The 14,749-nt window shown below is 37.2% G+C and overlaps 1 protein-coding gene across 2 annotated transcripts; it reads left to right on the top strand.

Moving 5' to 3' along the window:
* The first annotated feature begins 5,294 nt into the window (after positions 1-5,294).
* VCAM1 (vascular cell adhesion molecule 1) lies at positions 5,295-13,129 on the top strand. 2 transcript variants are annotated; one of them, XM_075760035.1, is made up of 7 exons: positions 5,295-5,466; positions 6,181-6,459; positions 7,203-7,520; positions 8,141-8,416; positions 8,974-9,240; positions 9,669-9,935; positions 12,412-13,129. In XM_075760035.1, the coding sequence occupies exons 1-7, from the start codon at positions 5,403-5,405 to the stop codon at positions 12,570-12,572; spliced, it is 1,632 nt and encodes a 543-aa protein (XP_075616150.1). In that variant the 5' UTR covers positions 5,295-5,402; the 3' UTR covers positions 12,573-13,129. The 2 variants fall into 2 exon arrangements, with proteins under 2 accessions (XP_075616150.1, XP_075616149.1); XM_075760034.1 differs by lacking the exon at positions 5,295-5,466 and having other exon boundaries at positions 6,099-6,459.
* Positions 13,130-14,749: the final 1,620 nt, after the last annotated feature.

Below are 14,749 nucleotides of genomic sequence, written 5' to 3'. Positions count from 1 at the left end.
AATCCCACTTTATTTTTTTACTCTTAACATTTTGAATGAGTTTTGTCTGAAAAGCTGTAATTCCAGTGAGAACAAAAGGCTTTGACATGTCTCAGCATATTTGGCTCAAAATAAAAGTAGATCTGAGCTCTCTCTTCAAATTCCCAAAGAGATTTTGAATACTGCAAAGCTTGTGTTTGAATTTGGCTCTTGATATACACTGGAGAATATTTCAAAAGGAAAACTTTTTTTTACATATGTCACTATGAAGACAATAGAAACTCAGCTACCCAAACTAATAAAGTTTGACTTCCAGTACAGTACTTGGCACTCTGAGAAGTATATGGATTTAAAGGCTACTCAACAGTTTCACTTTTAGATCCAGCATCACTAAAATCATACTTGGAATTTCCACAGCTTGTTTTTTGCCAGCAACAAGAGACTAAGATAAAAAGTAGGAACCTTTTTCTCTAGTGGCATCTATTTATTTTTTAGACTAACTTATTTTTCCTTCTGTGAAGTGCAATGGACAATGCCTCTGAATAGAAGAAGATAAGAAATTAGCTATTTTGTAGTGTATGCAAGTTATCATACTTCTGTATTATTTTATCTGGCATATTTTGTAGATTGTGGATGCCTTCAGACTAACCAAACAGGAAGTGTCATAGCTGGGGAGCTGGTGCCTGAGAAAGATAAAGAAAGAAGTAGATGCATTTATTTTTATATAGAGTATTTAAGAAATTCCAGAAAAGGAAAAGAAGCAGATAATAAAATTTTCTTAAGTTGATTCTTTTTTCCCTTTTTTTTTTAATAGATGACAAGTTAGATGTGGAGTACAATTTAAGTTGTGATGTGTGTTACAGGGTAATGCGTTGGTGTTCTTTTTGTAGCTAGGAACAAAGTTACAATTCCTGTAAGAGCCACAACCCTTTAAATAGATCTGCGTGTAGATCTCATCCTTCCCATCTGGAGATGAAAATTATAGGGAGTCAGTGATGCTCTCCTCCCCCTCTTGGGGGCTAGGTAGAGGTTGTATTATTGTCAGGTGATGAGAAAAAAGGTGGAGGGAGTTAGGGAAAGCAAAAGGTCAGGGAAGCACTGGGAACCAAAAAGCCAGTAGGCACTGAGGAAAGACAGACAGTATACAACCCATGTAGCAGGCTATTGAGGTTGCTGAGAACTGACAATTTGGAGGCTGGTAAATCGTTATCTGCTGTCTAAGCCATATAGTCAGCAGTATTCATACATGTCCTCAAGGTTCATGTTTTCTCAGTTACTTGATCAAGATATAAGCATATTAAAGGTGTTACCTTGGATGTGGTGCCTGAAGGGCATTCCTTCTTTGTCAATGGAGAGTGTTTTCCCTGTGAGAATAGTTCTCATTTGAATTATAGCACGTTCCTCTTGCTTTTATTCTTTAGGCATGATCATGCTGTGGAGATATTGGATGCCCTTTGCGTAGGGTGAAAGTTCTTCATCCCAGCTGCTTCTGTAAAGCATCAGAAACTCTCTAAGAGGTGTTCTTATGCTCAGACATGCAGTATGTATCCCAAAGAGATCTTTCATGAGATGGGTGATGGCTGCAGTTTGAATGGGGGACCTGAGTATGAACTTGCTGTAATATCTCTATGATCGTAGGCTGAAGAATTGTTGAGTCAGACTTAGCTGCATCTTCCCCCCCTCGAATGCCATGCCTTCCACAGGATTCTGCCCTCTCAAGCTGATGGGACAGAAAGATGCTCAGTAATGTTGCATATGTTTCTACGTTGGGGCTCTGTATAGAAGTTATTACTCCAGCACTGGGTATTTCAGCAGAAATCCCAGATGATGGCTCTAGATGCAGGTATTGGGATGAAGCACCGTGAACCATTTTATTGCTGACACAGGAAACAGAATGTCAAATCAGATGAGTTTCCTTCTACTTTTTATTTTATAAATCTCCTCTGCCAAAAGAGAAGGACTAGCCTTCTTCTCCATAGGTCCTTGGCCATAAATCACAAAACTAGTGGTGAAGGTTTTAAGAGACCAAATTCTGCATGATGTTAAGCCTTTCAGCTTTCCTGTAATAGCCTCCATGAGACAGTGAAGTACACTAAAAATGCAGGATGGGTGAGAAATGTTGGATAACTAACATGTTGCATAATGTGTGTTTTGTTCAAATAATTCATTAAGGTATCAAGAACTTGTTATTTCTTTTGTCTAGAGGAAATTAATTGAAGTTTATCATATAGCTATTTAACAGGATTGTGGAAGTATGAGCTAAAGCAAATGCCTAGCACAGTGAAATGCTTTTCTTTTCTTACATTCCAGAAAAGTCTGAAGTAAGTTTCAGTTTCCTGGAGGACATTTGTATTTTCTGATGCCAGGCCAAAAATGATGTGTTCAAGTTTTTCCAAACTCCCTTCTGAGAAACACAATTGTTTTTTCCTTGTCTACCAAAGGCTGAGAAAAGTCTCTTTTGATTGCTACATGTATTGGAAAACACATATTTACATCCCAGTGCTTAAATCTTTTGATCTCTTTTGGCTTTAGTAATATTTTTATAATACTTTACATTCCAGTCTTCATTATGCTCTGCATGTGTCAGAATTTCTTCCAGTTGATGCTATAATACTTGATCTCGCTATGAATCTAGATGCATCACCTATTTTTATACCCAGCATCCTCCTCTGTGCCATTTGAATAAAAAGCTAGATTATCTGAACTCTTGAGATCAACTGCTAAAACTTGTCAGCTGATCTCTATTTGTTTTCAGACAGAACAGCCAGTTCTGAAAATAAGCAAACTTGATATTTGTTGTCGTATTTGCAGGTTGATGCTGAGTATAGTAGGAGCAACAGTAAAGTACATATTATTCTTATAAATACATAGAAGGCTCATGTTTGAAGTTAGGTAAAGAGCAAGTTTTAAGAAATGTTTTAATTTCTTGGCAGATCTGTACTTCCTTTAATAATACTTGTTGGCTAACCCTGCCCTTGATTATACTATCTGAGTTAAATTTATCTGATTGCTCAGTATAGTAATCCCTCTGGTAAGGATCCAACTCCAGTAAAGTTAATGGCAGCTGTCCAGTTTAATTTACTGAGAGCTGGATCAGAGTTATTTCCTATTTCATGTTATCTGATGAAGGACTTGATTACCATTTTTTCCAGCATGCGGATACGGCCTGCTATGTTTATATCTTTTTGTGTCTAGAAACTGATTTCCCAGAAACAGGGAAATTTTGCCTTTTCTTCTTCAGCTTAGCCAATGATTATTTAAGCAGTCAAAGCAGAAGAGTTTCATTTTTTGCTTCTCTGTGCCTATGATTAAAAAGTATTTGTTGGCAACTTAACTAAGAGAGCACACTTTTTTCCAACAACCCTTTTCTGTGAAGTAAAATCACATTCTGTAGATGTTGTTACCTACTCTGGATGGATTTTGAGTTTCTGGATTTGATAACAGTACTTTGATAACAGAAGAATACTCTGCTTGCATTTCCTGAGACTAATGAGATTTATTTTTTGTCTTCTTCCTCTAATAAAACCAATTATGATGATAATAAAAATAATATATTATGGAAGAATCCACTGTGGCAGTTTCAGAGAATTTCAGCTTTGGCGACTTTCGGTTAGGCATTGTTAGGTGCTTGAGATTTCCCTGTTTTGTTGTCTTCTGGGTAATTCTTTGGTTGTCTTGTTTGGTTTTTCCATATTTCTGAATGTTGTTGTTGTTATTATTTTGAAGACATACTTTCTGCCTGAGACCACAATTTTATCTTTCCATAATCACTGCATCCCTTTTACGAGTTTATGATAAGTGTATGAAAAAAGTGGTGGATGCTTCTTATTTTGCCTAGTGTAAGGTCTTTGAAAGAGTCATAAATGTACTTATTACACTGTGTTTTGGTGTTTCTGTAGCACCTTGTACTGTCCAGATATCTTTTCATCAGGATGCAAATGTAGGGGCAGCTGCAGTCAGGGAAAAAGTCAAAAAAGTAGCTCCTGAAGAAGACATGCTCCCTGTAGGCCAGCGGGAGCCTTATATCCTCTGGTACTACTCTCACCTGGACATGGTATTTTGGAGCTAGCATTAGGTTATTAACCATAAAATCTGCTTGACTCAGAAAGTATTAGGTTGATGTAGTGCCAGCTTTTCAGCAATTAAGTTGCTTTAGCATTTACAACATTGTTCTTTCTGCCTTTATTTTTCCAAGTTATTACTGGTTTACTAGGTATTTGAATCTGTGCTGTTTATAAAATATACTGTATGATTACAATATTTCATGGACATCAAATGACCAAACTATTACATACCAAACAATTTGCTGGAGACATTTAAAAACATATATATTTTGTTTTCAGTTTCTTGCTGCTTTTATTACTGAGTCATAATTGACCAATATGAACTACTCAAGTAGCTGAGTAAGTAAACAATTGAGATTGGGAAACCTTTATCCATTCTTTGCACTCATAGTGTTTCACAATTGAAAATTAAACAATGAAAATGTTATTTTACTTTTTTCATACCATTGTCACTAGATTAACCAATAATAGTTGCCCTCAGAAATATTCCAAACTGGATTTTTATACCCACTGGAAACCAAGTGCTGAAAATAATCCCAGAATTGTATTATCAACTGCTATACTTCAATTATACATAAACAGGACATGAGAGATCCGAGAGGCATATCAGTAATATGAGATATACCAGTATATCTTGAGAGAGGGACATTTTAGAAAAATTTTAAAGTGGAAATGGGAAAATTTATTCATTCAGTTCATCTGAACAGGATGAGCCTGATTCAAGCTGATCAAGTCAGATCTCCAGACTTCTGTTATCATCTGACTTATTTCTTCATTTTTAGAGATCAAAAATACTTAGGAATGTGAGTAACATCACCTTCTTAACAGGTAGCACAGTTTTCAAAGGGAGTACTGAGTTAGGTAAAGTTATTTACAGAAATAAGTATTGTTAGAAGTATTCTCAGCCATGGTCCTACAAAAATACTTGCACTGAAAGCAAAATTAAGAAACTTTTCCATCTGAGATATAGTGCTATTCAATTACTTGGAATTACCCACATACTTTCATTTTATGAGTTGTTTGCAGGATCAGATCTCGACTTGGTCTTTTAAAGTCTGGTGGGCACTGTATTACAAGTGTTGATATTTATTGTTTTTCTGGGCTTTAACTTCCGTATCAAAAGGCAGCAGAGGGCGCTGAGCTCACCAGCACAGCCCGGTACGGATCTCTTCCTCCCTGCTCTGGATTTCCCCGGCCAGGGATTTCCCACTCCACCTCGAGGAGGGCCTTTATAAAGAGCGCGCTGGCTCTGTTCTAACAAACTGTTGCAGAGCAGCAGGATCTCGCTGTGCTTCTTCACGGAAAATAGAAAGCAAGGCTTTTGAATTTACTTTCTTTACCTAATAACAGCAATTAAAAATGTTAAAACAGATGGGAAGAACAAACCGAGCTGTGCTAATAATTTTGTATGTGTTAGTGACTGGTAAGTTGCGGGGGGCGTGTGTTTGCTGGATTTGTTTTTAAGTGTAAACTGACCTTCAATTTACTGTTTGATCTTTATTTCTCTTTGTTCCAGTTGCTTTCACATTTCAGTGAATACAACTGTCAATTAAGTAGTTCTGTCAAAATGTCAGGAAACTTTTTTTGACATTTACTTTGAGCTTTTCTGTGTTCTGCAATGACACAGTCATTTTCTTATTGAGTTTGCTAAAAGACAGTCTAGGAGACAACTGCAGTATATCACTGCATGTTGGATTTTTACTGTCATTCCTGGCAATATCATTCAAGTTTGGTACTAAATGTCTTATTGAAAGTGATTCTGCAGTTGTCCTTGCTATCTTACTTACCGCCCCTCCCCTCAAATGTGACAAAGTTTTAGAACCAGATCCACCTGACAAAAAAAGTTATATTGTGCCAATGTGTTTATTTTCACTGACAGCATTGGGTTTATGCCATTTTATATGTGAGAACTGTCTGTTAGTCATCTGAGTCTGTATTATCTTTGACAAAAAATTGCAATGTTTATGGGGTATTTTGGAAATGTAAACTATTGTGTGAGTTTTATTAGTTTAACTTCCACACAACTGTAAAGTAAACTTGCAAAGTAATGACCTCATGTCACAGTAGAACATGAGAAGAAATGGAAAAGTAAATATTGAGAATGCTGCTGAGTTTATATATGCTCTCCCTGTTGTAGTTCAAGCTTTTGAAATGGAGATTATACCTGCTAACAGAGTTGTTGCACAAATTGGAGAAACACTCATACTCACATGCAATACTACTGGCTGTGCATCACCAAGTTTTTCCTGGAGAACCCAGATGGACAACCCCCTTGGAGGAACAGTGAGCAACCATAGGACATACTCTACCTTGACTATGAATCCAGTTAGCACTGTGAATTCTCATGATTATCTTTGTACAGTCTTCTGTGGTGAGAAAGAGAAAAAAGAGAAGAGTATCAAAGTTGAACTTTACTGTAAGTAAAAACATAAAATTGTCTTTAAGTAGTATGTGTTCATAAAAAATCAATCATTGTTTTTAGATAGCATAGTTGGTAGTTAACTGATAATACTAGCATAATGAGTCTGCTATAGCTCAACATATATATCCTTGTAAGATGTCTTTATCTATCTGTTCAGGACTCTCTCAGCCCCTTTCCGCTTAGCTTTCTGCACTGAAGGTAGTACATACTGGTCTTATTCATTCTTATTCTCGGTAATACTTGAAAGCCAAAACGTAGACTCCTCAGTACATTCATAGACCTGGAGGAAAAAAAAAAAAGCAACCACTATGGTTGAGATGGATGTATTTGGGAAACCTGCAAGTGCAGAGCACCTAATCAAAGCCTTTGCAGTTTGCAGGGGAATGATTCAGATATCTAAACCTGCCAGCATGGAAAACAGGATACCACCAATGTGTGGATCACTCTGGATGCCTATATTTAGGCAGCTGTATCACCGCTTAGGTGCCTTGCTGGATCTTATTAGATCATGTGTGATCATATTTCAACAATTGTACAAATATAATTCCTGTTAGTGTATGAACTGCTTATAAAAGACCTGTATGTCTTCATAACAGGGTATGCCTTGTAATAAAGTTGATTTAATGTCATATTCTGAATGCCTCTAAACTCAAGATGTTTGATGTCTGGATCTTGCTCTTACGTTGACCCTAGAGCTCATCTCTGCTAGACTAAAGAAATGGATTTTATTCTTTTAGCTTTCCCCAGTGATCCTATCATTGAGATCAGCCCATCCTTAGTTGCTGGAGAACCGGTCACTGTCACCTGTAAAATTCCTGATGTGTATCCTTCTGATCACCTGGAAGTATTCCTAAAAAAAGAGGAACATGTCCTTCTTAAGGAAAATTTTTATGATGATGACAGCACAGATACGGAGACCAAAACTGTGACATATTCATTTAATCCCACGGCTGAAGATATTGGGAAAGAGATTACCTGTGTGGCCAAGTTACCGATTACTGATATGGACTTTGAACCCAAAGAAAGAGTAACTTCTCGGAAACTGAATGCAAACTGTAAGTATTTTTATTCCAGGGCTTTCACACCAAGTACTGTTTAATGTTAAGTGTCATGGAATGGGTTTACGAAGTATGTACTATAAATCATTTATAATCTGCACTTCTTATCTATATTATTTTTGTAGATAATCTGTTGTATTCATTTGATTCTGTTGTATTCAATAACAGTCATTGAGCCATTAAATACCCATAGTTCTTCATGACAGAAGTTAAGGAATTCTCTAGTAACTTCTCTCTCGCTCTCTTGGCTTGAGCACTGGTGTTCAGTCAAAAAGTAAAGACCAGAAGACAAATGGCAGCATGCAGATACACAATTGTTTTTAAAATTGCCATTGTAAGCTTAGTGGTTCCAAGTTTATAGTCCTAAACAATAGGGGTACAAATGTAAGAGAAAAAAAAAAAAATTTGTAGACATTTTGTCTAGCTTAGCTTTTGAAGCTGCAAGCTAAATGTCTTATCAAGTCTGGAAAAATTGTTCCACTGTGTTACTGAAATACACATTATTCATTTTTTTCTTGGTATTGTGTGAAATGTACCTCTAGAGAAGCCAGTGTTAAAGATGTACATGTCATTCTTCATTAACTTACTGACCTGATTTCTCTTTTGTTCCCTTCCAGTTGGTCCACAAAATACTACTATCATTACTGCATTTCCACACAACTCACCGATGGAAGGAGACCCTCTAGAATTCATTTGTGTGACTGATAGTAATCCACCACCAAAGATAGTTTGGAGAAAACATCTGGCTGATGAAAGCATTCAGCATCTGATAGAAAACAATGTCCTTTCTATTCCCCGTGCCCGTTTCACTGATTCAGGACTGTACATTTGTGAAGTAATTAATCTGGTAACTAATAAAATGGAGATAGCAACTGTGGACATTGTTATACAAGGTACAAGTCTGCTTGAATTTAGCTTGTGTTATCCAGTACCCAATTGGCAGCTGCCTGTTGGGTTGGAGGATACTGAAAATTAGGAAATTGTGGGGCCTTCTTTGTTATGTATTCAGCTTTCAATTTAGTGCTGCTCTTCATGGCCTGTGCTTTTATTTCTATGATTAATTTTCAACTAATTCTGTCTGTACAGCTGTTATATATGTATACCTCTATACATTTCCTGCAATGCAGCATTCAAAGTGATAAAAGAATCTGAGAAAGTGGTGGTGTGGGGGACACTGTTATTTGCTTGAAATGCTAGTATACATAGCAATTTCACAGGGACATCAGAGTCTCCTTCTTTGAACTAGTAGTTTTAGTAATTAGTAGTAAACTTAGTAGTAAAATCATTTGGGACATTACTACTGTTTCAGTAGAGCCAAAAGTCTCAGATGGAGCCTGGGACCAAAATCACAATGAACAAATCTTTGGGCAAGCAATTCCTGTTTTCTTAAAACCCTCTTCATCTTTAGTACTTTTGCATTAGTATAACAGCCTTTTTGTTTGTCATGCAGGTGCTCCAAACATTGCAGAACTCTCCATTGAGCCTTCTGCAACAGTTCAGGAAGGAGAAAATGTTTCCATACAATGTTCTGCTGAGGGTAACCCTCTTCCCAAGATTATTTTAAGGAGAAAATCTGACAGTGCAGACATGGGGCCTTACAGTGAGGGGAGAATTCTACTTCTTCCATCTGTGATGTTCCTAAACGGAGGAGACTATGAATGTGTAGCAGAAAATGAATTTGGGAAAATTAAAAGTGAAATAACGCTTAATGTGGAATGTAAGTATCTGTAATGTTTTCCAGATCATTTAAAAATAATTAGTTAATTCTCCACTTCCTTCAGTGATAAATGTAACCATCAAACTAAACAAATCAGTGTAGTCCTCTGCTCTTCCCCAAAGAAAGGAGCAGTGCTGATGAGCAAAACAAAGACATGAAATCTTTAATGTAATGACAGTCTTAAGTCAGGATGCGAATGAGTGAGAAACAGATCTACCTTCTTAACATTCTTGGTTAGAAATGCTTGGTTAGTATGTTCAGGCTATGGAGAGTTTGTATGAAAACTCTGATACTGTGTGTTTTACTTATTCTGAGAATGAAAAAGAAATTAACTTTTGGAGGCTGACAACCTGGCATCCAGTATAACATGTTGAATCCATCTCTTAAAAAAATCCAGTGATGATTAACTACAGGATTCTTCCTTTCAGATGGACCGAGGAATACAATGGTCTCTGTTATCCCTGCTACTGCTGTTAAAGAAGGAGAAACTGTGACGATGAAATGTACTAGTTCTGGTAATCCAGCTCCAGTGATCTCTTGGAAGAAAAAGAAGGTCACTGGGGAGTCTGAGAAAATTTTAAAAGATGCAACTCTAACTATACAAAACATAAAAAGTCAAGATCTGGGTCTTTATGAATGTGAAGCTTATAACCAATTTGGCAAAGAAGAAAAAGCTGTGAAATTAGTTGTTCAAGGTTAGTAGAACAAGATTAACACAAAGTTTTTGTTTGATGTATTTTAGGTCCAGATCTCATTCTGGGAGGGACTGGGGAATTCTGTCTTTTATGTCAAAGGAGTTAAAAGGTGGCTCTAATGTCATTAAGTCATTTAGGAAGCTTTAAACAATGAAGGGTGAAATCTGCCATAGATAGTTTATGCAAAGTTCTCATGTCAGTTGAGCTTCCATCACTCCTTCCAATTGGCATATGTATGCATGAGGCAAAGAAGCTATGTAGTGCTATATTTTCTGCCAAATAGGTTTCAGTGGCAGTTCCAGATACCTGTATACAAAAGATTCAAAGAGAAAGTACAGGCTGAAACTTTTCTGTTGAGGAACTGTATTACAGTCCTTTGGCTCTCCTTTAAGTTATGACTCTGCGTCCTGTTCTCACAAGCTGCATTTAAGCTGTACCAAATGCTGATTCCTTAACCTACAAGCAACGCTAGCAAAGTTTCATTTTCAGTACTAAGCAGACGACTTTGCTTTAGCCCTGCAGTTTCTGTTTATTGCATGGCAGCAGTGTATTGCTTAGGGATCACTTCTCTCACTAATCTCTCTCTCTTCCTTATTCTTTACTATTTTTGTAGCTGCACCAAAAAATACACTTTCAGTTTTCCCTTCCAGTGCAATGATACAAGGAGAAAATGTTACCATCTGTTGCCCATGTGTAGATGTTACATCTGTTCAGAGTGTTCTGTGAAAGAACATAGGTGATGGGATCACAACCGTTGAAATGGTAGATGGCAAATACACCGTAGACAGGACTCAGATAAAAGACACAGGGACATATGAATGCATATCATTAATGAACTGGGAGAGCAGTCTCAACACATAGTACTTTATGTCAAAAGTTAGTTAAAAGAACTACTGTACAGAGTTAATATTAGTATTTGGTTTAGGCAGACAGAATGACATCTTCAATTCCATTAAGAATTAATTGTCTTTAAAAAACTGAGATGAGTTGCACAGGCTTTTGTCATCAGTGGTAGGATCTTAGGCTAATGAAAACTTCTGTCCAAAATGTCAGATGCACAAAATAATTTCTGCTTAATTTTTTTTCACAGTTCCACTTCCACCTTTGAAAACAGGATGTAAAATTGTGGAACCTAGTGAAAGAAATACTATTCTAGGACTCCTTTCTTTGCCTTTTCTATTTCTTTTCTGTTGAAAAGAACTTCAAAAGAAGTTTCATTAACTCAAATAAACAGTGAATTTAAAATAAGAAAAGAAGAAAAGGCTCCATATAACAGAAAATACATGCAACATATTCCATCAGTTGATGAAATGTTCTTCCTGTCATCTGCTGTTGACTGCAGTGTGTGAAGGATAGCTAGGGACAGAGTAGTGTCTCAAGCTATGTGCTCCAATATTATAGTGAATCCATTAACTGGGTTAGTACTTTGTGTGTACAAGCTGCTGATAACTTACGAGTTTTTTGCTTCTGTTTGTTGCTAAATCGTACCTTGCATTTCTTTTTAGTTCCTTCCCAAAATATTACCGTGTTAGTATATCCATCAGAAAATATTAAAGACTGAGAAAATGTCACCATTACTTGTAGCACACACAGTAACCCACCATCACAGAGGGTCTTGAAAAAATCCATCAGGAGAAAGCAATTATTCTGCCATACTTTATACTCTACTGTGTCACCAAAAATGATACAGGCAGATGTTTGCTTGAGGTTTTCAGTGAGGCTGAAAACAACATCAAAGTGATTGAGATAGCTGTTGTAGGTAGCTAGATCCAGTGCCTTAAAGTTCGTACTTTCTAATGAATTTTGTGTCAAGGTAAGCACAGCTAGTTCATGGCTGATCCTTGCACAACAATACTGCAGTTAACCTGAAAAAAAACCCCGAAAATCAAACCAAATAGCAGAACAGTTGGTGAGAATAAACTCTATTTAGCCTCCTTTCAGTGTGGATATTTTTGTGTCTCTTACCTGAGTTGGTGCAGTAGCTTTAAGGATATGGCCAGAAAAAGGTGGATCCTGACCGTATTTCTGTCCACATGCATGAACAGTGAGACTACACCAGAGAAAGTTCTGTTTCACAAAAAAGTCTGAAGATTGGGCTTTTTTAAACATGGTCTTCCCCTGAAGCATTGTTTCCAAGAAATAGAAATGTCTCCAAATGTTTCCTGGGTAAAATACATGATATTCTTCTTGTATTCTTCATGAAATCCGTGGTGTTCTTCATTGTAGGTGATATCAGACGGATTTGAACTTGCATAGCAAATTGAAGACTAACATAGTGGCTAGGAATTAAAGTGTGTAATATGGAGTTACTAAAGAAAAAAGCATAAGGAAAATGTTTACAAATATGCTTTGTGCATGAAAACAGAGAGCATTCTAAATGAAGGTCATTAATAACACTGCTTTTACAGTAATATACATGTATCTGTTTCAATCGGTTTTTTACACAACTTTTTTCTCCTTTTGTCTCCATTTTCAGGAAGATTGGAAAAACCAGATCAAATGATACCACTGATTATTGCATTCTCCTCTGTAACAGCAGTAGCAGTACCTGTAGTTGCAATTTTGATCTACGTGTCAAGAAAAGCAAAGATAAATGGATCCTACAGTCTTGTAAAAGCACTCAGGCTGAAAGTGTGATCACATGAATATAAGTTTAAGTTCATAATAAGCAATGTTATTTATTGTTGTGACTGGTTCTACTCTTCTATAACATATGGTAACAAACAAGTGACTGAAGAACACCACCATGTGATAGCAAATTGATTTTTTTTTTTCTCATGTTTTGATAAGTATTTCACTATTTAAGTTAAAGGGAAAGCTAGCATCCTGTCCTAGAAATTGGTAAATCACTTCTGTGTTGAAGCATGCTGAACAAAGAGTTCCTTGGAGAACTAGGTTTGTACATAGTGTATAATTTGTGTTATAAATATGTTCAACTGAATATCAGTTTGTAAAATTGCAGTCTTACTGCAAATGTACAGAGAAATGTTGTTAATTCATAGATATAAATCAGTGTTACTTGAGCTGATCAGATGATAATATTTTATTTTATATTACTCTACAGACTAATGTTTTTAATATAATTTGTCTGCTTGTGGTAACGTTTGGAAAATGTTCTCTTTTCACTCATATTACCATAAACTCTGTACCTTCAATGAACTTACACAATCATTGGGCTATGCATTTCTAATTAATTTGAGATCCCAAGGCTCATTTGTGGAACATTTTATTGTAATATTATTCAGAAAGTATCTGTGTTAGGTTTAGTTAGGTTTAGGATAGCTGAGGTATTTTGTAGGGTTTAATCATTCTCAAATTAGTGTCAGAATTCAGTTATTTCATGATGAGCCAAATCAGACGCTTCATTTAGAATATAGGCTGCCGATAAATATGCTTTACCGATTTCCACTGTGAAATAAAACGGCCAGTAGGTTTCTTTGACTAGATCTCCCTAGTCATTCTTGCTTAAGATTATGCCAGAATACAGGTTCCTATTGAAGGAACCAGCAAAAACTATTATCCTAGCAACAACAGATTCGAGTGTCATGGAAAGCCCTAGCTGTAAAGGCACAAGCAAGGCCGGCAGCAACCTAAGCACATAGGCAAGGAGGAGAGGCAAAAATCTGTGCAGCCTCAGCAATGGTGATTGAGTTGTTTCCTGAAGAAATGCCCTTCCCAAGCTTATCACTATGGAAAACTAAACCACTAGCCTGACAACTTTCTTTTTAATAGTGATCTGATGCCTGCATGCTTCACCCTGGTTAGCACCTTTTTTCACCACATGCTCTTTCTAGTGTTGACAAAATGGCTGTGAAAATAGTGGGCCTTCAGTGCACAGGCAAAAATGAGGGGGGAAGGAAAGGTGGAGTTTGATGGTATTCTCCTTTGATGATATTCTCCCTTTTCCTTGCTAGCAGTGCTGCTTTGACTCAGCTGGTTGGTGATGTTCAGCACTGAAGGCAAGGTCGTGGGAGGTGCAGGCACTGTGGCTGAGGTGTTGAAGTGCATCTAGTCTCAGCAGCCCTGAGCCACTCTTAGGCACAGGAAGGTGAGCTTGGCTCCCCCAAACTGGCACACACAAGGTCAGAGATACATGAAAAGAGTTTCTTTACATTATACAAATGGTAACAACTGCTCCCAACTGCAATACAAATGCAGATGTCTCTTGGTAGCTAGCTGCAAGATGAGGCAGTGGTGCAGATCTCCCATATCTTTTTCATAGCATATTCAGCAGTCTTTCGTGCACAGTAAATGGGTGCATGCAGGGTCCTGTGCTTATCTGCAGTTGGAAAGGGAGGCATAGAAAGTGGGAGTGTAGCAGAAAAATGGGAAAGCAGTGTGGACTTGGCTTGGAGGAATGTGAGCATGCAGTAGGAGGGTGAAGAAAAGATTGAAGACAGAGGAGGAGGAGAGCTTTGACAGGCCCATGACATAAATTTCTTGGAGGTGGTGCCAGGCAGATTTATTCAGAATAATGTCAGGCCTGTCTCAGTGCTGTCTTGTGAACAAACCAGAAAGCATGATTTTTCCACTGTGCGAAACTTTGTTGCACACACGTTTTGCCTCCTGGGTATAGTTCTGGTATCTGCAAGAAGGATAGTTAGAAAAGATACAGAGAAGGACTGGAAAACAGTAAAAATGAAAATGCCTGGGACTTTCCAGTTTAGAGAGAGAATTCTGAAGGAGGAAGGCATGTGACTCACATTTTCCAGATTGTGAAGGCAGTTGATAGCAAACAACAGATGCAGAACTGCTCTTGGCTAAATCATGGAATACCTGAACTGCAGGGCATACGAACTAAGGAGAGAGCAGTT

The sequence above is a fragment of the Balearica regulorum genome, chromosome 8, assembly GCF_011004875.1.
Source record: "Balearica regulorum gibbericeps isolate bBalReg1 chromosome 8, bBalReg1.pri, whole genome shotgun sequence".
Classification (NCBI taxonomy): Eukaryota; Metazoa; Chordata; class Aves; order Gruiformes; family Gruidae; genus Balearica; species Balearica regulorum.
The sequence above is the reverse complement of the archived record's forward strand: the minus strand, read 5'-3'. Positions and strand labels throughout refer to the sequence as shown.